Below are 27345 nucleotides of genomic sequence, written 5' to 3'. Positions count from 1 at the left end.
AATATTAATCTATACTAATTAACGGTTTTTACATGATATGAACCCATTATTACAACTTTTGCAACAACTTAAACCTCATATTTATATAGTCTTACAATTGAAGTTAAGCATTAAATAGAAGTCAAACATGTTTTAATGTTTAACAAGCCTGAAGTCCTTTCTTGTTCTAAGAAGCTTTTTAGCATCTTTTAGCATATTGTTTTGGCACCACTGTATAAAATTACTAGACTATTATGCACATTTATAATATGGGTCAAAGGTGGTCCTCAATCCAATAAAACATCATGTCAACAATGAACAGGGAGCAATAATATATTTGAAATGAAAATGCCCTGATATGATCATTCACACAGTCTCAGTGTTGCAAAATATTCATAGAAATCCAGAGTAATGGTCTAGAGAGGGAGCAGTAGGGAGTTGCATGTGTCAACAGCTGAGTAATGAGACCCTAACAGAATTGGATTTGAATATCAATGCTGGTCTACTGTTTAAACTGACATTAATTGCCACCTATTAGTCCGGCTCTGCACTCCTGTATTTTAAAACAGTCACCGCATTTGAGAGATTAGAAGAGAGAAGGGTGGGAGGCCGAACGACTGCTCAGAGCCGTACCATTTGTCAGCTGGTGCTGTGTTACAACGGCCAGTGTGTTTCTTAATTAGCATTGTGTACGTGTATATGTGTGTGTGTGTGTGTGTGTGTGAGTGAAAACACAGTTTCAACACAGCTTCTAGGTTTGAATCCTGTTCAAACCTGGGGTATTTCTGTGTGGAGTTTGTCCTGGTGTCTGCATGGATTTTCTCTAGGTAGTCCAGCTTCCTCCCACAGTCCAAAGATATTTAGGCTAACTGATGACTCTAAATTACCCACCGGTGTGAATGTGAGTGTTTGTCTGTCTCTGTGTCAGCACTGTGATAGACTGGTGATCTGTCCAGGGTGTAATTCCAGTGTCAACTGGGATTGGCTCCAGCCCACCCTAACCCTGAATGTTTAAGAATAAGCAGTACATAATAGATAGATGAATTGTTATGCAGGTATTATACTTATTTGAATATGTAGCTAATTCTGTCATAAATACTGCAGTATTACTTAAATCTATACTGCCCAGTACTAAGCAGGCAAACCTATTGCTGAATAAGAATTGCAATACTAGATTAGTGAAAAACCCAAATGACTTGTTTTAGCAATGTTTTTAAAGGTCTTGCTTTCTGTGGTGATGGATCATAGTGATAACAGATCAGAGGTGAATCTGGCGTGAAACTTTCAGGAGGCAGCAAAGCACTGCTCTTTCGCCTGGTGTTGTTCTACTCTTTAAGATTTACTATTACTTTTCCTATTTAAGGTCAGTTTAAGGTTAGACAACTTAAACACTTGGCTTAGATCAGGAAATGGTCGTCGCTAATAAAACCGTAATAAAAACAATTAGAGATTTTAGGCTGGTGAAACATCAGTGTCACCAAAATCATTAGAAACGATCTAAAAAAGAAAACGTGACTATCTGCTCCAAACTCCAGGACAATCTGGCCAATAGCTGTAGAGATAAATGCAGCCAGACAGACAGACAGACCAGTAGACATCTCCATCATTAGGCTCTGCTGTTAGTGGGACTAAAATGTCATTTCAGCGGAGTCATTTTGTATTTCTTTGACAGTAATCACTGATAATGGAAAGAGTTTCATTTGTCTCCCTTTTTATTTTTCTCTCTCCCCCTCTATTTCTCTTCCACCCAGAGTAATTGATATGATATGAACTCTGGCAAGTGTAATCTTCTTTTAATTAAGACCTGCTTCTGGCACCGGCTTCAGACTGATAGTGACTTACGGCTCTCTTCCGCTCAATTTTCCTCCCCTCCTCTATCTTATTTTTTCTTTGTTGCTCCTCCAACTTTCTCTCCCTCATCTTTGTCTTTTTAACACTCCTTTCCTCTAACCCTGTACCTCTCTTCTTATCATCTACTCTATCTACTGTCTGTCACCCCGTCTCTTTCCCTCCTTTCTCCTACGCTGCAGTCCCAGCACCATGAAGAGGAAAAGAGAGCCCTCAGCCGGGAGATCATCATCCTCAACAACCACCTCATGGAAGCGAAAATCACCATTAATAAACTCAGAGAGGACAATGTGAGTATACAAGGCTTTATAATGTAGGTTTCCATTGATGTCCCTGTGAGGAATGTAAGGTTTATTGTGACTTACACTGTGTCTTTGTATAGATTCTCTGATACTTGCTAAAGGTCTCATATCACTGTTTCTGCAACACTGTGGGTATTTGTGCTTCATGGAGCCAAAGCAAACACAGGAATCAAATCTAAGCCAGTGGGTGTTTTATAGTTGTTATAGTATCCTCAGGGCTGTGTGGCTCTGATCTCAGGGGCATGTGGAAATCTGGTGCCTCACTTTCCCTGCAGTGATTTTGTGACTGGTATTTCCATTGGGGACACCAGATTAGGTTAGATTTTCTCTCTTCGGTCTGTGATGGTTTTAGCACTTCTGCAATACAGAGTGTTTTGACGTTCCCTCCAGGGTCACGGTTCTTTTTTTTAAAGGTTGGGTATTTTGTCCCGTCAGAGCCAGCAGTGAGGCAGGCGGTTTCCTCCAGAGACCAAGCTTTGAATTTAGTGTTTATAGCATGAAGAAAGCAAATAAGCTTTCAAATGTGGGGAAAAGGGTGTACCTCACCTCTCACCCACTGCCAGCTGGGATTGGCTCTAGCCCCCCTGCACAGGACAGGTGGTAGAGCTAATGGCTGAATGGATGCAATGTGTCATGTCTGAGATGTATAATGAGAAAAACAAATACTGAATTCACTCTATGATAAATCCAATCAATCTACAGTAGTGCCTGTAGGGTGAGAAAGAAGTGACTGCAAACAGTCAACCAAATGATTGCAAAGAGCACAGAGACACAACACATACATAAAAGAATCAAAGCTATAAAAAAAAATGCAAAATGACAACATATTAATGCATTTAGGTTTTATTGCTCATTTGAAAGAAGTTTCATGGAAACTAAGCTCTTACAAAGGTCTCACAGGTCTATTTAAACAGTCCACCAAAACTGAAGGGAGCCCAAATGTCCCCTGGTGACACAATAAAAAATGTCACTGTTAACTGGTGGGTGTATTGAGTCTGTCAAAAAAAAAGCTCAGATGTTAAGGGAAGAATTGTCAGGGCTGTGATGTTACAGAGGCAGGGAGGCTACAGAGCAGAAAGAGCTGACCTTTAAAAGTGGATGGATTTAACAGAGGAGGGTTAGGAAACGGTCAGTTAAAGCAAATAACCACCCACACACATGCATACCCAGAAAACAACTGAAGCTTCTGCTGTGCCACTAGACCACCTTAGAGTTTAAAACTGTTTTTACACTGTTTTTGTTTACCCATGACTCATAATTAATGTAGAAAAACAGTATAAATAGTAAATAAATATTATTTTTACCTATTGTTGCTATTGCTCAGCAATAACATCACATTACTGTGCTGAGGTACCCCATAATTGCCAAATATTGAAACAGTAAGAAGAGAAATTGTTTTTCTATTCAAACAGTCAGAAGCTTCATTGAACCATCAGTTTGCATGAATTTAGTGATTTAGAATAATCTTTCTGCTTCTTACAGGACCTGTACAGGAAAGACTGCAACCTGGCAGCCCAGCTACTGCAGTGCTCCAAGTCTCACTACAGAGCACACAGGATGTCTGAGGTGAGCTCCCAACACTGCTACTACAACAGCATCAATGTGTTGGTGACTTGGCATTTAAAATCAAAAGCCTGGTTTGAGTTTTACTAAGATCCTGGCTATAGACCTGAGTCGATGGATAAACCTTCATCCTCCTCCACTAAACTCATGCTTTATAATCTGTGTAGTAGTAAAGTTGAAATTCCAGTGTATCGTTCCCATCATAGTGAGAGGTTCACCGTGCTGTGTCGGTGTAGGGTGTACCTGTAAAAGCCTCTGTGAGTAGTTTTTAGAATAAGATGGAGTCACAGCGCTCGCGGCCTCTTCAGTCTGACTGATGAATGTCTGCTGTCTGAAGTGCCATCTGTCTGCATCCTCCTGTACATAATGAATGAATCAAAGTCTGGCCCGACAGGACACCTGATGCACAAAAGAAAACACTGATAACTGATAAAGTACTGTACAAATGCATTTGACTATTAACTGTGTTAAAAAAGATTAGTTACCAACTTTGTAGACCTATAGTCAGATACTATTTTACATATGTTACTTAAACACAGTGAAGACAAATAGAGTAAGACAAGTAACAGAAACTAGCAAACAGGCCTTTGTAACAGAATAACAGTAAAGAGAACTGGACATGAAGTAGGAGAACTGACTCAGTAATGTCTGTTATACAGCCATATCTGTCATTAACCATTACCCAAAGGGACCAACTACTCTACCTCCAATGTATATTACACAAACAAAGCTGCATTTTCAGGTGTTTAGTTTTAAAACAAGTCACCTGGAAACATGAAAATGTCTGAAGATGGTGTTTCCAACCAAGTCACAGAGTCTCTGAGGTAACACTAACTTAATTACAAGACTTTTCATTGTTTTCTTTGACAAAATCCACAGGGAGAAGCAATTTTTGTTTACTTGTATATGAAAATGAAGACCCATTGTTTAACAGGTACTATCATAGCTCAACAGGCCATTCAGTAACAGCTACAGGAGGAAAGGCTCAGTAAACTTTTATTGTGAATGAAATGAACAAGAAGTGCCCCCCACCCCGCTTTTTTTTTTTTTTTTTGCACATTCTCAATTTAAATAAAAAAAAATAAAAATAAGGAGACATAAAATCTCTTCTAAATGTGGCGTAGTTTGAAGACAAATGCTTCACAGTGAATTGCTTGAATGTCTAATAGGAAGTGCCAGTTCTAGTATAAGCATTAAACCTTTATTTCAATTAAAGGAACAAGACTTGTAGATGCAAATGCTGTCACGTGCACTAACGCTGCAGAACTGTGTGACTGTTAATTAAGATTTGCCTCAGATAGCAGCTAATGCTGAGCTAGCTCACTTGGAGCACACACTGTATATTATCGTGAGCCCCCCCCCCCCCCCCCCCCCACAGCCTCACCTACTTTTCATCTCCATTCCCTCTGGGAGAGCAGCTACTAAAAATAGCCTCAAGTTAAAAAATGTGGGCTATTTTATGCCGAGGCGAGCTTCTATTTCTTAACAAAGCCAAGTCAGTATTTTATCTTATTTTCTATTCCCAGCTGGAGACCCAGAGCACTGGTTTAATTTTGAATCTAAGCCGTTCCCTATGGAACTGATATTTGTTTGATGGCATAGATGCAAAAAAAAGACAGTGGGAAAAGGAAATTGGGCTTTTTTGCTTAAAGGCAGTGAAGTAAGACAAGAAAGATGAAAGGATAAAGAAAGGGAGGAGAAAAGAGAGAACTCAGTCTTGCAGGGAAAGTTCCTACTGACCCAGACCGGCTTTATTGGCATAAAGAACCAGGAACGGTTTTCTCAAACATGAGCCAATCAAACAGATTATGTGTCAGTGTGAGAGAGAGACAGCAAGAGGGGGAAGAGAGTTTGAAACATGGGAGAGCACAAGACAGAGAATTAGGAAAGAGGAAGTATTTATGTATAGTCAAGATATATTTAAGTTCATTTGAAGAACCAAGTACAGTAGTACAAGTCTGAGATACAGGAACTAACTGGTCTGAACTGTATGAAATCAGACATTAAAATCCTCAGTGCAAAGAGAAAGCAGACAATATTTTAAGGAAAACATTCAAGTTGGTTGTGTAAATAATCACAAATAAATATTTAGATCATTGTTAAAAATTCCCGTCTTCATCATGACTAATTTGTTTTGTTTCATGTCTGTCTTTCTTGTCTCAGCTACCACTGGATTTCCAGGAACGCATCAGTTCCCATATGGAGAAACATAATCGGGGCAGCGGTGTCACCATGGCAATGTGCCACTCCAATTACTCTGATGCTGTGCCCACATCCATAATTGCCAAGGTCCTGGAAAAGCCTGAACCTGGAAGCAGTTGTCCTGTAACACGGTCACCCAGTCCACAGCCACAGGATGGAGACTTTCTTACAGGAACAGGAAGCATTGATCACCTGAATCGGCGCATTGCATATAAGACATCTGACCTGTACTGCAGTGACACGGCCCTCTATTGCCCCGAACGCTGGCAAGATACAGAGCGCAGGCAGAGTGTCGACCTACATGGCACCGGTCTGCTTCAACTCCACGCCCAGAACTCTACTGACAGCAACCCAGACGAAGAGGCCTACCACTCTGGAAGTTTCTCCCATCATGAGCCCCCATCGTCCTGCCATCACCATGATGAGTTTGGCACAGGTAGCCTCCCCGCCTCCAGTTCTTACTCCAGCTTCAGCCTGGCATCAGACGAGAAGGGAGGAGCCAGTGGTGGGTGTGGGCGCACTGCCAGCAGCACCTTATCCTCTTCCCACCAGGGTCTCTATATGGACTGGCGAGATGGTGGCAGTGGGGATTATGAGCGCAAAAGCAGGTCTTCATATGATAAAGACAGTCCAAACTTCCCTAAATCCCACAGCATCCAGCATATGGTGACCCCCAGGAGCCCACACAAGGGCTCCTCACCAGCGTACACAAGGACAGCCTCATGTTTCAGTGAACCATACCATTCCAGCACCCCTCGCCTGGCCTCTTCTCACAGCATGGGCTCCACAACTGGACTGAGCCAGGCTTGTGGTGGCCCTCTGGACAGCCAAGGTGAGGTCCAAGTCCATGAGGATGACCTGAGCAGCCGCTGGAGACAGCTCAGTGTGGAAGACATCAACACTTTCTCATCTTCCTATCGTAACGTCACAGGGCGTGTGTCTCCATACAGTTTCTCTGAGCGCCACTTTGCCATGGGCCCCTCCAGTAAGGTGAAAGGGTCTCGCTACAGTAGCTTCCAAGAAGATGATGTCTTCCATAGTCGCGTACTGGACCAGTGTTTTGCTCTGGGTCTCTCTTCGCCTAGTCACAATCCCAAACTGATGGAGCATCACAAGCAGGATAAAACATCTGTGCTGTACCGAGCCAAGGATGACAGTCAGGACTCCGAATGTAGTCTGTTCCTCTCAGGGAGCTCTAAAGACAAGGAGAGTAGTGGGGGAGTGACAACAGCAAGCAGCACCAAGAAGGACTGCGTGAATCTGTGTGCAGACAGCTCAGCTGAGTCCTTACACCAAAGCTCCCTTGAAGCTTCAAGTCTTCAGCACTACCCTAGCCCCAGGCCGAGCGTCCGGCCTCGCCCGAGCTCCAGCTCCGCTCTCAGCGCTGGGCCCGCACTCCCAAAGAAGACCTCTCCAAGATACCAAAAATTTGGCAGTACGGGCCTGACGAGGAAAGACAGTCTGACCAAGGCACAGCTTTATGGTACGTTGCTGAACTGAGCAGAGCAAGAGAGCTTTTAATTTTATGCATGATGATGATGACGATGATGATGAAGCCTAACTTACTGTACTGTATTTCTGCAGCATACACATACTTGGTGTGTCGTTCTATGTATCTCTTAGCCAAGGCACGTTTCACACAGTCTGCAACACCTTTTCTATTACACGTCATGACGCGGTGTAGCTACCTGAGACCTGTTGTTGTTTCAGTGATGCCGATTGTTAGAGCCACTGGGATACAACCTATGAAATACAGAACCATGAACATACTGTGCTATTTCTTTTTTTGGTGTCAAGTACTGTTAGTTAAACCAACCTGCTCTAATATATACAGATAATGGACTAAAGTGTGTGTGTAACGAAGCGGCTCAATTAGTCATGTTTGGGAAAAGATATCCATTATGTGTAGTGGACCCTGCTGACTACAAGCTGTTAAAAAGTTTTACCCGTTCTGTATTTTCTCTTAAAGAAAGTGCATGTTGTATAATGCATATAAAAATAACATAGAACTACATTTCTAGCTAAATTGTTTCTCATATCTATAAACATCATTTACTAGAAGGGATGTTTTAATGAATATTTTCTAATTGGCTGCAAAAGAGGAATTTAAAAAGGTATGTTATTTAAAGATGACATTCCCTCCTAATGGTATATTTTAATTCTTTAAATGAAAATCCCTGATTTTGTTCCAAAAATCTATTAACATAATTACAGTAGGTTGCCAGATGAAATGTAAAAGTCATTCAGTAGAAATAATTACTAAACCGTAATATTACTAGGATTCAGTCATGAGCCGCAGGATTTTTAGTATTACTCTGTTGTAACTTATTTTTATATGAAAATTCCATCTAATTTGAGACTGTGCTGTGCAGCAGTTACTGTTATACCAGGACACTTGTGATTTTGCCTTAAGCCTATTCAGTGGACAGAATGGTCTCCTTTACAGCATCTAACCACTGTGTACATACTGTATAGTTACTGTATTGTTACTGTACGTATACACTACTGTTACAGTGTATGTTCTTCCTGTGAGACACAAGACATGGCCGGTTTCCTGGAGGAAGATTAATTCTGTTCTTATAACATAGAGATATCTCTATATTTCAACTAAAAATGAGGCTTAATCCTCGTCTACAAAAACAGCCAAAGTAATACCCTGACTCTTCAACACTGTCGGCACCTGGTTATACGAACCAAAACAAAAATGTGCCAGTTTTTCTAGTTTTCAGGAGAGATTAATTGGGAAACTCTCCAGGCAAGCTGGCTGTTCTGCTATGTATGCACAAAAAGATAGATCAGACCAATTGAAGGCACAACTGTACTTTCAGTGTCTTGTTTTTTAAACCAGCATGCTCAATTAGGAGAAAATTGTGAACATAGACAGTGTGTATATACATACATTCAAAAGACACTGAATCAAATACTTTATGTTAACTAAAACATAAAGCATGCTACCACTAGCTATGGTTACCAGTATAAATTAGGACAACAACATCTGTGCTCCCTCTGGCATGATCCATCATGAAGGATTTGTTCCTGCCTGTGTGGCTATAGATCTGAGCAAAATGGCGACAGGGATTTTTTTTTTTCTTCTTTTTTGCCTGCTTTTACCTCTCACATTCCTGCAGATCGGGGGACTGGCTTAAGGCTGTTTCAAAACTTTATGTCTTCTCTTTGACTTTGTCATGTTGATGGAGCTGAAACTCAACCACACAAGTCACAAAAAGTCTCCTGTCATATTTTACACTGCACAGGTATCTAAATGACTGAAAAGGCTTGAAAATAAATGTAACCACTGTACAGGGTGACTAAGAGGCTATATGGTATTTTTCTGTGCACATACTGTAATTTAAAAGGAGATATAGAGACTACGTACACATTGTTATTACACTATGACTATTTTTATCCAGTTTTCAGTTGTTATATTTATCGAATGTTTGGAACCTGAATGAAGAGGCTGCAGCAGTTCTGTCCTGTCCTACCTCCAGCCCTGTTCTGTGAACAACAGGTCAGCCGTCTACACGTCAACGTTTGTCTGTCTGATGCATGGTTATATATTTTTGCTCTATGTTTATTTACTTAATAAAGATGGGTGTTGGAAAATAAAATCACAGACCTCTGGGGATATTATTTTACATTATGTAATCTAGGATTAAAAATCACACTATAGAGTCTGTTACTGTATATGCCCTGAACCAGAAAGAAAATCCAAGCTACTCTGAATCTTGGGGTAAAAAAACAAACAAAAAAAGCATATAGATTAATCTTACATGGCTGACACCTCTTTTGTATGCAAATCCTCCTCAAACCTTAGTCTCATCCCTAATCTGCAAAGTAAATCCTGATATTATCCAGTCTTGATGCAGTTGGACTCAAGTTTTAAAAAATTCCATCATGTCTTCCTCAACTGCCTGCAAGGATCTTTCACTTGACCTGACTGCCAGCTAAAACAGCACAGACATAGCAAATCATCCTTTGGCATGATAATTTGCTTAGTGGGCCTTTAAGACAATTAAGATGTCAACTTAACTATTATTAACTACAGTATAAACTACCACAGGGGCTGGAAAAAAAAAGTACTGAGCCATAACAATTTCCCTGAGCGCCAAACAACAAAGTGTATTTTAAGCACAGTTTTAGTAGACACTGAATAAAGATCACAAGCTCCCGTCTGCACTTCAGTTCTCTGTTGTTGACTGGCAGGGTTGTGGAAGAACCTGGCAATGCTTTGACAGATGTCTGCATATATTTTTTTTCTTCTTTTTTTTTTGGTTGTCTCTCTGTGATGCTCTAAGCTGTCAGTGTGAGAGAGAATGTCATATCAGAGCCAGGATAAACAAAGAGACATAGAGGAAAGTGATGTGTCTGCAGAATGTGCACTTCTGATTAGAAAATGCCCAAAGAGATTTTTTCCTTTTTGTTTTGACAACAATGTCAAGAACATGATGATGATCAAGTCCCTAGCTGTATTTGGAGTAGAAAGCTGACTATATAAAAGGATTTATAGATTGTGTTTGTACAGTTAAGACATCTCGCCTGCCGCCTACCACTTTAGATAAAACTCATAGCCACAGTTCAGGCTTTGAGCTGTAAAGAAACTTCCCGTGATCTCACTCAATGTAACGTCCTCTGATTTCAGGATATTAAAACAATGCAGGATTGTCCAAACATGAATAACATGCTTACACTGGGATTTAAAAATAGTGACTGTTCTTGCCTTGGTATGAGTTTATCTCCACAGGAAATAAAATGTGGGTGATTTTTAAATTAACACGTAGGCATCGCAAACTTTGCTGACTTCCACAAAATTTGATGCCAAGTTTGTAATCATGTACTACCAAGAGATTATAGGGGATAAAGTCTTCAAGATGGATGTGCTCGAGGTTTTAGTTTAAACTCATCTTCTTGTGACTAACCTGCTACATGTCCACGTGCGCTTGTTCATTCACAGTCCTCAGTGCCAGACCTTGATCTCACCGGCCCAGTCGCAGGTAGCCGCAGTTGCAGGGAGGACGGGATGCTGAGACACACACAAGCAGGGCTGGCTGTGGGCACGGAGGGTGTGCAGCATCCGAACGTTGTGGTAGTCGTAGAAATGAGCGGAACCAGTGGAGCTGCCTGAGGCCAGGATAGTTCCATCCAGAGAAAACTCACACTGCACTGCATAGCCCTCCACCTAGGATAAAAATGTATGTCTTAGTTATGATGCACTGACCTTCAACTAAGAGCTATTTTAATGTTACCATCAGCATGTGTCAGGGTGATAAGTGTATTACCTAGTGCTTACGAAGCCTTTAAGAGCAAGGCACTTAAACCCATACTATTTCATTAGAATGGCTATGAACAGACTGTGACTGTGAATGTACCTGGAAACGGCTGAAAAGAGTCATTTTACTCTGGAACTATATTATACTTTAGGCCATGCAATATTTTGATGTACACTTAATGGCCAGTTTTTTAAATATACTGAGCTAAATCTAGTGCAGACAAAAATGAACCATGCAATAAATCCTCTCTTCATGAAGGTTATAATGTTTAGTTTTTGTTTCAACTCTTTTCTGGTCCTTTTGGAGGCTGCAGTTTGTGCTGCTTATAGTCTTGTCCATCCCATTTATACCAGTGAGAGCAGGGTACACACAGGCTAAAACAATGGAGTAGTATCTCTACACTGTTGCTCTACAAAAAATAAAATAATAGCCCTGGGAAACGCAAAGGGGAAATGTAATTCTAAAAAGTTTTGGAAAATACCAACTTGATTTGTCTTACTAGAACTGCTGCAGCCTTGCATTAGCTGTGGATAGACAGATTGAGGACAGATGCTTCATTCCATTTCCCATCTATTCCACTGGATTCACAGAAAACAGGGCTCTGACAGGACCAGTGTAGAGGGAAGTAACTATTTTACACACATTGAGCATGTAAGTAATGTACTGAGACACATTTGAAAAACATATCTGAACAAATCCTTTAAATATTTGTTTTTGATCACACTTGCCAGTCGTCATTAAAAGAGAACTCGTAGCAGCTTCGAGGCAGCAATAAAGTATTTATCATCAGAGTAGACTGATACACCTAGCTGAAGCACATACTTAGCTGACTGCTAACACATGTATACTATATATAAGTATGTACTTCAAAGTAGTTCAACATATATTATAAAAATATGAAAATGGTTAAGAAATGAATAAACAGAACCTGGAATTTGTTTCCTGTCCATTTTGGTGTATTTCTTACACTGACAGCACAGACATTACTGACAGCTCAACATGTTTTCAGTAATATTCAGACTACGTAGTGGGGATATTGTACTGTATTGTAATTAGTATGTTTGCTCTGGGGCTGGAGAGGAAGTGCTGCAGGCTATGGGTCTACATGCAGTGTGAACTATGTGCTGTGTAGGTTATGATGAGTGTCCTTGTGTGTATAGGTTTATTCTTCTGCCATTGCACAGTTTTGTGTGTGTACATCCGATCACAGTGCTGTCTGTATTGATCAGGCCTGCGTGTAACCCCCTCCACCCCACCCCCGAGGCCACAGTCATTACTGACCTTGTGTCCTTCGTATCGCCGCCTCTTGTTCATTGTATAGGGCTGCTGAGAGGAGAACATGGCCACGTAGTTTCCGTTGGTCTGGGCAACAAAGGACTCCTCCAGGGGGTGGAGAGCCAGGCTGGGGCATGTGTACCGCTCCTCGTGGCCAAATGAAAGGAGGGAGAAACCCAGAGGGGAAATTAATTCATCATTTGACCTTTTCTTGCTGTTACTAACCATGAAATCAGCTGCATGCTAACTAGTCTATTATTTCTTGAAAAGCTTTATATTTAAAGGTGATGCAGAGCGAGAAAATAATACAAGCAAAACCGATCAATAAACTACAGTATTTAATAATGTTCCTATTATTTTGCCCATGCTTTCCTTGACTCCTGACACTTACTGTACAATAAATGCTCGGTTTAACTGCAGAAACATTTTTTTTTTTATTTCAATACAAAAAAACAGCACAGAGGTTATTTTAAATCAGTGCTACTCAGTAAAGTGCACACTTCCACCAGCACTATGTAGCTGTCACAGTATGACAGTTCCACATGCCTCATTACCAACTTGTTTCACATCAGGAGGTTCACACATATGTAGGAATGTACCTAAAATGGAAACTGTGATTTGCTTGTTAAAATGAAACATTTTAGCTGACCTTTTAACACAATGTGCAATCAGGACTATGTTTCTTTAGATGCTATTCCTTTAGATTTCCTTACATGGTAGATCTGATTGGAGACCTTGGCAGTTGTCTGGTAGTCCCAGGCGATGAGGGTACGGTCTGCAGAATCTCTGCTTACACAGTCAGAGCTTGTTATGAAATCCACTCCACCTCTCAGAAAAACGATGTCCAAGGTCTGCTGAATCCCTGCTTTGTACACTTTCACCATCTGAAAACACACAGAAACTAGAATCAAGCCCTGGGTAGTGTGAAAACTCTCATTAGTTATACTGTATAAAGCTGTATGAAGCACATTTAGCTGTATTTACTATCAGCCGAGCTTTCCATGATGCCATTATACATATTTTCCTGTTAAGTACACAATGTTCACAGCCCCCAGCTCAAGGTGAGGAACATCTGGCCCTCTGCCTTTCAGGCGGGAAGACAAGATGACACTCACAGGTTATCAGGATTTACTGCCTATTGAAGACTCTCCCTGCCCTGGTGTTACTTGCTTTGTAAGGGCAAGAACTTTCTGCAGATGCAAATGTGAAACAAAAAACTATCATATGAACTTCTGACATTTTGCATCTTAACTCTGAGTTAGTAGTAAATGAGAAAAGGCATCAATTGGCGAAATCCAGGCCAGATGCATTTTTCATTTTAAGAGAAAAACATCTTTATACCTTTCTGAACTAGCTAATCAGACTAGAGATCAGATTGGATTAGGTTTAATTTCAGAGCGCCTGAGCAAATGGCTAGCAGCTACACTCTACATGGAACAAAACTGCTCGTCTTCTGCTTTGTAATGTGAACTAAATATCTAGCTCTTGCACTGATCAATTACTTTTAACACGGTAGAACAATCTCATGCATCCAGTTCAACCTTATTTGCCCGTTGGGCGAGTCTTCAGAGCAATGTTTTAATGTTGGTATCTGTAGGTGGGTGAGCTGGTCTTAGTCCTTTTTATCTTGTGGGGTAATGTCACCCTGAAGCAAGAAACACAAAGAGGCTAAGAGGTCAGACTGACAGGCAGCCAGGACGTTACAGCATTAACAACCTATTTGCTGAGATTTACATGCTCTCTGCACCTCACATTGACACCTGTAGAAGCAATCCCTGCTATATTAAATCTAAAAACCCTGTAGGGAGATGATTCAGTTCCCTGAGGGGGAAATTATATGTGAGCTTTCAGATTCTTAGAAAGTGAACAGCATTATCATATAAAACAGTCCATTAAGCCTAATAGCAATATTAGATTGCAGCTTCACAGGAACAATCTATGAGTCTCGACTGAAATTAAAATTTGCTTTTAACTTATATATATATATATATATATATATATATATATATATATATATATATAACCTGCAGTGTTACTCCTGTGTATCCAGCAGTATCATCCTTACTGTGAGTCACTGTGCACAGACAAATGCAGACTACCTTGTTTGTGTGTAACTCAGTGTGTAGGTGGGGGGGTTGAGGATGAGGGGCATGTGTTGCATGTGGGACAAGTCCACCTTCCTAAGGTTTATGAAGATCAAAAGATCAAACAACAGTCAGTGACCCAGAGGCAATAAAAAATGATGAATCTACTGTAAGGGGGCTAATACGTCGCACCTTGCAGCTGCGAGAGTCCCAGGCCTTGACCGTCGAACTGTAACCTCCACACAGAAATACCTCTGGGTTGCTGGGGTGCAGGACTGCACACATCACCTTGAACTGATTATCCAGCTTCACTATCTGCTGCCCTATGGACAAGAAGAAATAAGACAGAGAGAATAAAGAACATGCTTTCTAAATTATTAATCAGCAGTAAAGCCTTGGATTATGATGGAAATACTGAGGTATCCCTCTAAATTATTATATTAAATGGTAAAAGAAAGAGCACGTCAAACCTAACATTACATAAAATAGGTTTCTTTAAGCTAACAATATTAATTAAAAAATGACCATAAATATTCATATCCAGTATGAAACATAGTATCAAGTAGACATGCAGCAGTTACACAGTTTTCATCATCAAGCAGTCATTTAATACATTTTTAAGTGAAACTAGAAAAAAATCTGCTGGTTCAAGCTTCAACAATGTGAGGATCTGATGCTTTCCTTTGCAATAGATGATAAACCGAACATCACTGTTAATTTTCAGACATCATCTTTGACAATGAGCATTTCTCACTAATAGTTTGCAAACAAAACAATTCACTAAGAAAATAATCAGGATATAAAAATCGTTTAAGTGCCAGGTGGTTTTTTTTCCTAACATAAAATTTAGGCGTTTTGGAAGATATTTGAACTGCAACTGCAACAGGACTACATAAATAAAAGTCATAAGAACAAATCAATAAAAATATAAATAGAAAATGTAAAGCATTATCTGCAAAACACTCTCCACTAAGTGATTATTTACCTCCTGTGGGCAGATGTTTAACCATTTGGGACTTTAATGTGAAGTGTTTCCTGTGGGTCTAACCAGCCACGAGTTATGTACAGTTGTATACAAAGCACAACTTGTTTGTCACACAGCTGGAGAAGACACATTTCCGTTTTTAGGTTGAACATGTTGTAGGCGAGTGTGTATCTGTTTCTGTGCAGTGTTTGCACCCGAGTATATTGCCTACTCAGCTGTACAGAACTCATTTCCAACTCTGACCCCTGGCTGGTTTCTGTTGTCTCTGGGCCCCAACATATCCCTGAATCGCCAAGGTTGGTCAAGCAATCACCTCACTGCTGTTTAATCTCTGCCCAGAGAGTATCAATCCTGTTCCTCAGAACAAACCAATATACTCTGTGTATATGAGTTTTTAAGCATTGCTAGACTTCTCTGACACACGTGTGTTATTAAAGTAGGGAATTAAGACAAACTGTAGCAGTTTGTGCTGCATGAAAAGCTCGATGAGGCATTTTGTCTTTCTCAGCTATCAACACTAAACTAAACGCAACATAAATTCCAACTACGTCTCCTCTGAGACACATATTCTGCTGAAACTTCTGTTTGGTTTATTAATTGAGCAGACTTGTGAAGATCCAATCCTCCTCGTGAAGCAGCCATTACGTTCCTGCGCAGTAAACACTGTGCGTAATTAAACGGTGTCGCCACCTTTGCTGATAAACAGAGCGATTCAAAAACAAGCTCACTAACAAAAAGATGCAGTAAATCTTGCTGTAAGTCGCTGCCGAAGAAAGTGTTGTCAACTCAGTGTGCCTCCAGAAATTCATGAAGGAATGATGTTTAGCTAAAAGAGGAGAGAAACTTTCTGTGATCATGTCAGTGGCAGGGGACACACCTTTATAAAGGCTGCAGTTTTTGATCGCTGCTGGGTCTCTAACTCATTTTAATGATGGTTGGTGACAGGAGTGACCAAAAAAGATTGCATGGCTTTTGTTGTTTAGTGTGCAGGTTGGAGCCAGTCTGTCTTTTCCAGACACCAGCACATCATTCGCATCAGATTCTGACAAGATTTAAACATCGCTGGAGTTAAAAAGATAATCTGAACTGAAAAAAAAAAAAAAAAAAAAAAATCTGTTTACTTTGTGTAAATCAATTAAAAATTTCTCATAATAAAATAAAAGCCCAAAATCACAGAGGGGCTCAAATATAATTAAGCCTGACAGGGTGAGACCAAAAATTTGTTTCCTGAGAAAACCATGAAGTGAGCTACATGAGGAACCAGAGCCAGACTATGAGCCAGCAGTTCTATGCAAAGCCACACACCTCAGGGTTCAACGGCCCCTCATTAAAGCATCGAGCAAACAACAGAGACCCCATCTGAAACAGGCAGCTAGTCAACAACAAAATGCACTTCATTGCATATTCGCTCTCCGATTTCTCCACCGAGTCACAGCTAATAAACTGCGGCAAAAAAGCTCCTTTTTCACTTAATGGTGCACTGGCTCACTCCCAGATTTAATTGCATTGATCCAAAGTTTTAACAGGCAGTTTTGTCAGGCTCACACTTCCTGCTTAATTGGCTTACCCGCAGCAACAGTCAGAAGATCTGCCATCGAGATTTGAAATTCAAGCAAGACAATGAGAAATCAACATTCTCCTCATAATAAATCGGGCCTTGTCATGTTTTAATTAAGCAAGATTAATTAGCTTGCTTTGAGAGGACAGATAGGGGAACTGATCTGTCCCTCCCTCGCTATAGTTGACTTTGTAGTTCTGAGAACAACTGTGCAGCTGACACACAGCGGATGACTACAAAGAAGAGGACATTGGGGTGATTGGGACAGCAGGCATGAGCCTCTGAGAGCAGAGGGAAGCAGGGATGAAATTGTTATTCTGCCTCATTACAGGATCCACAGAAGCAGGGTGCTGTCACTGTACATAAGCAAAGGTTAGAGACGCATTACTTGAAGAAAAAAAAAAAAAAAAAAAAAAGCCTGCAACCAGACATAATAAACCCTATTTGTAATTTGTGTGTATTTCTAAAAGATTTTTGACAAACTTAATGTGAAATTATGCAATGTGAAAAGTATTATTAAAATACTCCAATCATAATTGTCTTCTCATTTGCTTAAGAAATAACATACATTTCATAAACGTCGAAAGCCTCAAGACTTAGATCTACATCCACCTTAATTTCATACTTGTGTTTTTTTCACTTTGTGGTGGCAAGAATGAACCTTAGAGCTCAAATGGCATCAAAGGTCCATACTAGTTTGAAACGTGAGGTGAGACAGTACGCAGTACTTCAAATCAAATGCCACTACACACTTGCACAAACACAGACCAACATCTTTAACTGAATAAATTCTGGTTCCATTAATGAGATTTCTAGGCCTTGCAATTTAATCACTTGACCTTGACTATGCTTGAGTGATCATGTGCTTCCACAGATAACCCAGCAGCATGGATGTACAAGTCTGCATATTTGGAGGTTTTTAACAGCATAAGAGGCAGGAATTATTCTTTTTCCAGTCAAGAGTTGTTGATGACACAAGAAACTGGGCCAAATAACTTCAAATATTACGTGGGGTATTAAAGCAAACCACTTTCCTGGAGGGAGTAGGAAGAAATTACAGTTAAAAAAAAATTAAAATTAAATTAAGAAAGAAGCAGTAAGCAGCTCCAAAACACTGCATGTGTAGGCCACTGGGAATACTTCCTACATCATGTTTGCTGCTTTGAAATCACACAACCATAGAAACACAGACATACACAGATTTAGCTTTTGGTCATTTCTTGGCTTTTTTTTCTGTCACATATCTGGGTAAAACCTGGCAGGTAACCACTGTGAAATGCTTTCAAAGCAGGTCAGAATGCAGATATGCTAGCTGGTGGCATTTAGAGTAAATGTTTCTGTGTGCTGTTGCTGCATGCACTGTCTCCTGGAGTGCAGTGCTTCAGGCTCCCGTGGTTATATAAACACACTGTAATGCTTACCTATGTCCCTAAATGTGAGAGGGAGAAACATAGAAAACATAAATTTTACAAACTATATTGTTACAGTGCAGAGTGTAGTCTGCAAAAACATTTAGCTAATCTTATTTAAAATGAGACAGGGCACCAATATGAGTAAATATGTAAAAATAATGATGTGTAAAAGACAAAACACACACTGCAGCAAAACCCTGTCCCTGTTCAAATCACTGAGCTAGAAGACTGTTCTACATGACAAAACTACAGTATGAATACTTGCTGAATATGAATCTTAGTGTGAAAAAGAATGAGCACTTCTCGTGGGTATTGCATGGTCTGCTCAGATATATACTGATATGTTTTAAAAAAACACAATTTTCTGTGGGGTGACCCCAGACTCAACCCCCCAGTGTGACTCATTATTTTACCCTTGCATTACTGGCATATGTAGCTACTAGTAGCTCATTTTTAAAAACAACGCACTGTAATAAAGTGAAACTCCATCTTACAAATGAACTGCTCTTGAACTCTTCAGCTACATTCATCAAACAGGACTCTGCAAAACCAAAGCAAGGCTGAAGGGCAATGCACAAGCCCAGTTCAGTACTGGCACTATCTTTGTGTATTGGTTTTGGGAAAGCAAGCATAATCTCCTATCTGCCAGCGCCTAAAGGGATGTGGATGTAAGACTCAAGTCGTGCATGCAAGATCTAACACATCAACCTGTGGCAGTCTGTGGGTATGTGGGCATATTCGCCTACGCCAACCTCAGCCAATCATCTTTTCCAAGGATAGTCATGAGAGCGCTGGACAACAGCTGCTTCTTCAAACTAATGCCATCCAGATAAAATTAATTTATTCCACTCCCCGGCGCCTGTTCTGTTTCTCTCTTTCTATGTATTCTGCCTCTTTGGACTTTTTTCTCTTGTATTCTTGTTCTCCTCTCCCTTTCTTTCTCTGAATTATGCCCTACTATCCCTACCTCCCTACCCTTCTCTACTATTGCTAGTACGGCCTGCAATTGCCTGTGGCCCACAGGGAGCACATATAAGACTGTACAAATTAAAGGGGACATAGGAACAAGTCCGAAGATAGGCGGAGAGAAACAAGCCAACACACTATTCAGACGGCATAGGCTCTTCTGTGTGGTGAAATGAGAGGTCACTAATTATTGAAAGGGCCTGCACACCTCTCCAGAAAGAGCTCAGTTGAACAGAAGAGGCCCAGCTGCATTCCTTCTTAGAGTTGAGGGGCTCTGCATTACTATGAAAAGAGTCTTAAAATCACAATTATCCTGATTACAGTCTGACATACAAACACTCACCTCCCTCAATATCCTGTCATTCTTTGCAGAGATAGTGTTAACACATATGCAAATTACAAATACTTCCACATTACAAATACTGGATGCTTCATTAACTTTTCGAATACCACTATCATAATTATTCCAAGGCTGTGGTGCAGCCCTGTGAGGTGTCACAAACATAAATCCTCTGGAAAGATGGGAGCGATTACTTCCCATGACATACCCACAGTTATGTCAGTCTGTATTTATTTGATTAAGTGGTAAACTATACCTGCAACTTGGCCTTTCTTTTTCCCCTTTCCACTGCTACAATACAACTGGTTTTAAAGTGCCTTGCTCTTAGCTCTGCCACAATGAGTTGCACAACTGTGCAGAAACTGGGCTGGAATTCCAAAGTCCCATATTAATATACAGCTAAATTGAATTTTCTTGTTGTTGGTTGCTATGCATGATTATTGTTTCGTATTGCCCGCACACATCTGCAGATCCTCATCCTCAAAAACAATATGGGTTATTCAATTTCAAATACAAATGGATAATAATAATAATAATAGGAAAAACAAATCAAAATAACATTTTAAATAATACAAGTACATTTGCAGGATTGCTGTGTGAGGCCTCTGTGGTCATCTACTTCCTTCCAAGCAGTTAGTCTGAACCCACTAAGACATCCTACACTGACAGCTACCTAAGACTAAAATAAACATCTGTTTGTTTATGGTTGTAGTTAGTGACGTTGCAATATAAGGTCATGGTGGCTGCTCCTGTGGTGATGTAGCCATTATTGATCCCCTTCCTGGAGCTGCCTGTGTGTTTAATGGGCAGGCCGGGCTATTATCCGTAGGCTTTATTGGCAAAATTGACAGACATGCTGAGAGAGGAAGTGCAAACGTGTACATCCCATGTGTTGACCCTAGAGATGTAGATCAGTGGGGGCTTCAAAAGCGGTCTTTCCTGTATCTGTAAATACTCTGCCACAAACACAAGGATTTTGAGATTCCTCAGTCTGCTGAAACCAAACAGAATTTTTAGTTTTTCTGTGTAATCTTTCTACCATTATGTATTTCAGCTTTCTTGACATTCATGATTTTTTTTTTTTCAGATAAAGAATTACACCGACTTATTGTCAATGTAATTCAAACTGCTGAACAATCTTTCCGTTATTACCAGTATGACTTGTTAGTATCCTTTCTGACATCCATGTTCGGGCAAAAAGCATTTCCAAAGCAAAGCAAACTATTGATCTAATTAAATGTCACCTTGAAAATGGTTTGTATGAGCACAAAAGAAAAGGCACAATGAGCAAAGCGGATTTTACCTTAATTTGCCAAAAATGTCTGCAAAATCAAGGGTTTCTATAGGGGTATATCTTTTTAAGCATATCTGGTATGTATAGTACATGTTTGTGTGTAGGGGACAAACATAAACGTAAAGAGAAAGATGTGTCCCATTTTAATGGCCATTTCTCCTAAGACAGAATGAAGCCTCAGAAGAACTTAATGTAAAGGATCAACCTTCCTACATCACACAGTCACAACTCACTATAGTGCTATTGAAGGATTTCTGGTCTTTATAGGAAACAACGCAATGAAGAGATCAAATAAAATGTCCTCTTAGTTAGTTGTAAACTGGTAAATTCAGACACATCCAACTTTATGAGCTGAAGTGGATCAAGTTCCCAGCTTCAAGGTGGCCGGGCACCATTGGATTTAGGGATATCAAGGGCTTAAAGTTGCTGGTTGTGTTATTTGGATTTCAGAAAAAGAAGCCTGCCTTCTTGGCTTCACTTGGAGGAGTGTTTGTAATGTATTCACTCTGAAAATGAGGATTATGAAGGTGGCTGCCCCTGAAATGGGTCACGACAATAGAGAGAGAGACTGTGAGACTGAGTGAGAAGCAGCTTTATACAACAGGTTTATAACAACTTTTGGAGCCCAAGGCATTTTAAAGTTACTGCACACATAAACTCCTGTACTGAAACACTACATATGCAATAAATAAAATTGCCAAGAAGTTGTTTTCCCATAACACTAGAAATCTGCTTGGAAAAAAAAATTAATGTCATATGTATAATATGTGTAATATGTATAAAATAAATGTAATGGTTTTTGGCTTTCTTAATATGAGAGGAAATTAAAATGGTACAGAACTGGTTTGATGTAAACACTCTGAACTGCAAAGCTGCAAATGGTGAGTTCAGTTCAGGGTAAACTCCCGGTAAGCTACTTCAAAAAGTAAACCGAGTGGTTTGTTATTTGACCAAGAGAAAGAAGTGTTGCTTCTCACCTGTCTCTACATCTGTGATCACAGCCGTGTTGTCAAATGAGCCTGTGAGAAAGTGTCGCCCACAGGGGGTCCAACAGGCATCACGCACAGCTCCCGAATGGCAGGTGTAAAGCCTGAGGCATCTCCCGCTCTCTGCTCCATCCCACACCTGCCAGACATGGGTACATTGCATCAAGACAAAGTCACAAATACACCTAGGCTCATGTGGCAAAGTCATTATTTACTGACTGCTCACAAGCTCAAACAGTTCTGGAAGAAACTGCATGCAATATACAGTGTGTGCTAAAAAACAACTTTAATTGAAAGAAGCTGCTGTCACTTTGAGAAATTGACAGAAGAGTTTACAGTATTTTATTCTTTTACTTTATAGGCTATTCTTATTAACATGTAGGAACAATAATTTGCTTTATGAAAGAAGAAACTGCTGTAATTGTGCTATAAGGTTGAAAGCTGACCGCATGTACGCAGCAAACAAACACCCAATGTCACAACATGTACTGTAGCAGACATAAGCAGTGGAAAAGAGAAAAACATCACAAAGCACTGACACTGAGCTTTCCTTCACACAAAGAAGAAGAAAGGACCTCTATGCTTTGGACAATGTTTCAAGGCAGTTTGCTGAAAACTGAATACTGTAGGTCTGTTTTGGCGGCCACTGCTCTCCCCACTGAGAAGAGGGAATAAAATTCAGACTTTCTCCAATGCTTTTAGAGATGATGCAGACAAGACGTCCTCCAGCAATGAAAATCTATCCTTAATATGAACTTAGTCCATCTGTGTCTCTCAAAGTTAAAATCTAAGCCTTTCTCACATTTTGCTGTAATTAAAAAACAAAATGAAATTACACAGCAAAGCGTTTCTGATAAATTGGCATAATATAAAAAGAAATTATGTATTATGCTCATCTATAAGATTTAAAGGCAAAAACAGTCTTTGTAATTAATTCCTTAAACTAATTTCCTGGTGACAAAGACTTTGATCATCTGTCAACCTTGTTAAAAGTCAAAATCTCACTGAAGCCAAGCCTGAAATCCAGTGAGTGGTCTGGTCTGGTGCCCATTAAGGTGAGGTACTACACTAATGACAAAGTATTTTTTGATGCATTTCACACTGCCAGGGGCAAGAGGGGAGCTGTGAAGTCTGTGGGGCTGTGCGGATACCTCTCTGCCTTTTTCTATGTTTCATTATTAAAGATGAGTCCACTATACAGCATATAAAACACACCAGAAAGAACTGTAGGACAGCCCCACAGAAGAGAGACAGTGAAGAGGGATGGACGGGTGGGAGAGTGACATATTAATCCAATAGGCAGTTGTATAACAAACAGAATGCCAGGGATGCCCTCAAGATGAGAAAGAAAGTAAAAAAGAGACAGGCAGACTTTTGACTGCAAAAGCCTAAATATTGGATACTTCTATTAGAAATTTCATTCATTGTGCAACAGGATGTGTCATATTTGAAAGGAAAGGAAAGGAAACACTGCCATCTTAAGGCAAGATGAAAATCAGTTAAACAGCAGCTGCTGGGAGGATCTCTATTCAAAACAGCTTCAGAAAACATTCAATTAAACACAGACCATTACATATATAACAAGTATGTTAAACTGGCATGTTGAACACTGTCTCTAGGCTGCTTGCTATAAATTACAACATTAATGACATGCACCATAACACCACCACTACAATAATCCCATACCATGTGAGACCTTTGCATGAGTGAAAATTAACATTTGTTTATTTGTATCTCCTTTAATTTCACTGGCCACTTAACAGACACACAGAGCGGATCCTCACAGATGACTCACTGGGGTAATCTGTTTCCTAAATAACTCTCAGTAATTAAAACTAAATTGGTATTCGGGTTATCAACTTAAAACTGCTGCCTTACACCTGCTGTAGCCATGGTGACAACAGCTGCACATAGGCTAGAATAATAAGAGTCTGCCTCTCCCTTTGAGGAACTGACAGACAGGATGGAGGAAGGAGAGCCGAAGCCTGAAGGGTGTCAGTGAAGAAACGGCACAAAGGGGAAAGTGCAAGACTTCATAGAGAATATCCACTCTCTGTTTTCTGTCTCCAAAAAGAAAAGAAAAGCTGCAGTCAAAGTGCTGAAAGACAATCAATATTACCATACAGTACAACAATAAGTAAGTAAATAATGTATGACATGATGAACCAGTAATTTTCTAGAGTATTTTTGTAGTCTATTCTCTGGTCAACCAACTATTTAATTAATCTAAGTATTTTGATCATCTACTAATTCATTTTAGGTAAAGATGCAAAAAATTCCTTATCTAGGTTGTTAATTGTGAAGATTTCTGATAGGAAAATGTATATCTTTGGGTTTTCAATTACACACAATGCAAGAAAAAATTAGAAGTTAATGTAATCAACTCATTCTTTTATCGGTCAAGTTAGTCAGCACCTATATTGACAATCAATTCATTCAATCATTAATTGTTAATGCAAATAACCATTAGTTGCAGCACTAAGATACTTTCAACTATAAGACATTGCAGGAATTTTTAAATATTATGTTGAGTTTAATTGACAACAGACATTCACTATACCAACAAATATTCAATAATGACAATAACTCAAAGTTTCTATATATAAGTGAGGGTTAATTGGTTAGCATAGTGTTACACTCAAGTTTTTATGGTAAGTAACCTGCATTCATTGTACTGTATTTTGTATGTAGATTTACAACAGTAGAACAGGGTTTGAGGTGTCATGTTTGGAAACAGTTGTTATCCAATTAGAAACAAACATTTTTTTTGGCCACAGCATAAAAAAAAAACATCCATTAAAACATCCATTATCACACTGCTTGAAATTTGTATTAGTGCCATAAATAACTGTTTTGTGTCCATGAAGAGAGCCCCTTCTATAATCAGACATTCATTAAGCAGTAAGTAAAGCACTGATAAAGAAAAAGATACCCTTTTCACAGAAAAAAGCTGACTACTCTATATTTCTTATTTTCTTCTCTTTCTTGTCTAAACAACATCTTTTTCATTACATTTATGTTTAAATATTTTCTAGGACTGAACAATTGGGAATGCATCATGATCAGGACAAAGTGAACCACAGAATACAATGTCCTCCTCTATTGGTTTCACAGAAAACACCTGGTTAGGCACCCTAAAACAGAGAAGAAATCACTGCATACAAACTACCAAGAGCTCTCCTCCTCTCGTCTTGATGCTTGTCTCCACCATCTGTCCTTAAACAGCTCTTTCCAGGTGCCAGAAGAGGTGACTGAAATACTTCTGCACTTGTATGGTTATGCAAATTAACTCATGCATATTTAAATTTAGACTACTCTCGGGATATTGACAACGTATTAGGATAAAAATACTTAGTCACTGGCAGACACCTGCATTGCTTGACCTTTACAGTAGGGAAAGGAGGGACTGTTTTCCAGGTGTGAAATACAGAAAAGAATGGGGTGGGATAACCAAAAACACAGAGGATGAGAAAGAGAGAGAGAGAAATTCCCATGGGTCCTGACATATATTCAACTGACAGTGACCAATATGATTGTAAAGCAGTTGGTCTGTGGTACATTTATAAACCGCAGCAGCAGGGCAGACATTACTTCCCTGTCTGCAACACAGTCCCAACTACACTGAATGTCATGCAAGTGATTATGCCCTTAGACATTACTGATACACTTTGCACCTGCCTGTAACTATATTGAATTTCATGATCCACCCCACATATAAGGAGCAGGCAAATTTTAATCACATAGTAAAACCATCAGAATCATAATTGAAACTTGAACTGCACAGGTATTTATGAATAAAATAAGAATTGCACTAGCCTATATTTAGAAGCGCTGAATCCTTTTTCTCCCAATTATTTTAGTTTCCAATGCGCATAATTTCTGAAGCTAGAGACACTCTTACGGTAGCTGTTATTACCTTGAAGGTCTTGTCCATGGAGGCAGACAACAGCAGGTGACTGAGATGAGGAACAGGACACCACTGCACTGTGTTGACTGGGCCTTGGTGACCTCCTAGGCTCATCAGAAGCCTCCTTGGTATCCCTGCTGCACCAGGCTTGTGGGCGAGACATGACTTCACTCTCTGTGATACATTTGACAGCATTTGGCTTTCCCTGGTCTGATTCCCCTGGACTTGCTCTGTTGGGTTCACTGTCTCTACTGCAGCAAGTCTCTGCCTCTTGGGAATGTATGGTCTGATCCCAGATGGGACAGTGTAGTGTCTTTTTGCTGGGTTCAACACATCGCTGAAATTTTGTGGCATGTCAGGTAGAGTCTGAAGTGGTGAGATCTTCCCCAGAGGCTCAGGTAAAATCAGAGGAGCTGCAGCATCTCCAAACTGCTTATTTTGTACAGTCCTGCTACTGCAATATTTCGTTTCCCTGTCAAAACAGCTCTGTGGCTGTAAACATGCTACTTTGGAGTAGTTCCACACAGCAGCTTCTTGGCTTTCTTCACAAGACCCACTTTGTGCAGAAGCTGATCCTCCCTCCTCCTCTTGATCAACAGATTCATCCTCTGAATCTTCATAGGCCACTAATGAAGACATCCTCACCTGCCCCCTGAAAATAAAGGAACAGGCGAAACATCAGTACAGCTAATGCATTAGAAGAACAGGGGTGACATCTTGTGGCTTGCATGGATTTCTGCAACTAAAGGCAGCATTCAGTTTCAGGTAGTTTTGTTTACAGGGTAATAATTTGACCTAGAAATGTAACCACAAAACAGTGGTTATTATCAGTGGCATGAAACATCTAACAATCACCTACATGGACTCCCAAGCACAAACAGTTAACTTTGGGCTTCATTTTATCTACAAAGGGAGTAAGTGTAAGTAAAGTAAAAGAGCCCAGACCCACCCCCATTAAACTGACCCACGTTAGTGCCAGTTTACCTGTTAACTGTCGTAATCCCAGACCAAAGTCAGCTATGTCACTTTACTTCTTCCAGACAGAGCCCAGACATTATTGCAGTTGTTATTAGATTGTTTCTTAATGTTACATCATTTGTGCACATAACGACTGGACACTGTGACTACAAATGTTAACTCAAACCCCGGACTTCAATGCTAATGCACCCGTTAGCTGTTAGCTTAGCTAACCTTAGTGTCCTCAGTACCAGCTCCAAAATAGCTAAATTAGCTATCGCTGGTTATTTTCCATGTCTGCCTCAAAGCCTTGTACAGACTGCAAAAAAGAAACGCCGCCAGCTGCTCAGTGAGTCTGTCTTTATCTGTTAAATCTACAATTTTGTAAAAAGAAAAAAAAAACAGGAATATATCCGTTTT

The 27345-nt window shown here is 40.0% G+C and overlaps 2 protein-coding genes across 7 annotated transcripts in view; one reads left to right on the top strand and one right to left on the bottom strand.

Moving 5' to 3' along the window:
- begain (brain-enriched guanylate kinase-associated) overlaps nt 1-7394 on the top strand; it is a 17392-nt gene extending 9998 nt beyond the window's left edge. Inside the window, exons 4-6 of the mRNA XM_026300665.1 lie at nt 2010-2117; nt 3612-3695; nt 5856-7394. Of these exons, the coding sequence (XP_026156450.1) occupies nt 2010-2117; nt 3612-3695; nt 5856-7394 (1731 nt within the window). The remainder of the gene's footprint in view (nt 1-2009; nt 2118-3611; nt 3696-5855) is intronic.
- On the bottom strand, nt 2965-27345 carry wdr25 (WD repeat domain 25). Of its 6 annotated transcripts, none has more exons than XM_026300676.1 (8): nt 26953-27345; nt 25978-26620; nt 22053-22200; nt 14713-14843; nt 13150-13320; nt 12443-12583; nt 10811-11070; nt 2965-4091 (listed from the first exon to the last, which is right to left on the bottom strand). In XM_026300676.1, exons 2-7 carry the CDS (start codon nt 26605-26607, stop codon nt 10849-10851), a joined length of 1443 nt encoding a protein of 480 aa, XP_026156461.1. In that variant the 5' UTR covers nt 26608-26620; nt 26953-27345; the 3' UTR covers nt 2965-4091; nt 10811-10848. The 6 variants fall into 6 exon arrangements, with proteins under 6 accessions (XP_026156461.1, XP_026156467.1, XP_026156500.1 ...); XM_026300682.1 differs by having other exon boundaries at nt 2965-4049; XM_026300715.1 differs by having other exon boundaries at nt 12443-12580.

Source organism: Mastacembelus armatus, chromosome 22, assembly GCF_900324485.2.
Source record: "Mastacembelus armatus chromosome 22, fMasArm1.2, whole genome shotgun sequence".
Classification (NCBI taxonomy): domain Eukaryota; kingdom Metazoa; phylum Chordata; class Actinopteri; order Synbranchiformes; family Mastacembelidae; genus Mastacembelus; species Mastacembelus armatus.
The sequence above is the reverse complement of the archived record's forward strand: the minus strand, read 5'-3'. Positions and strand labels throughout refer to the sequence as shown.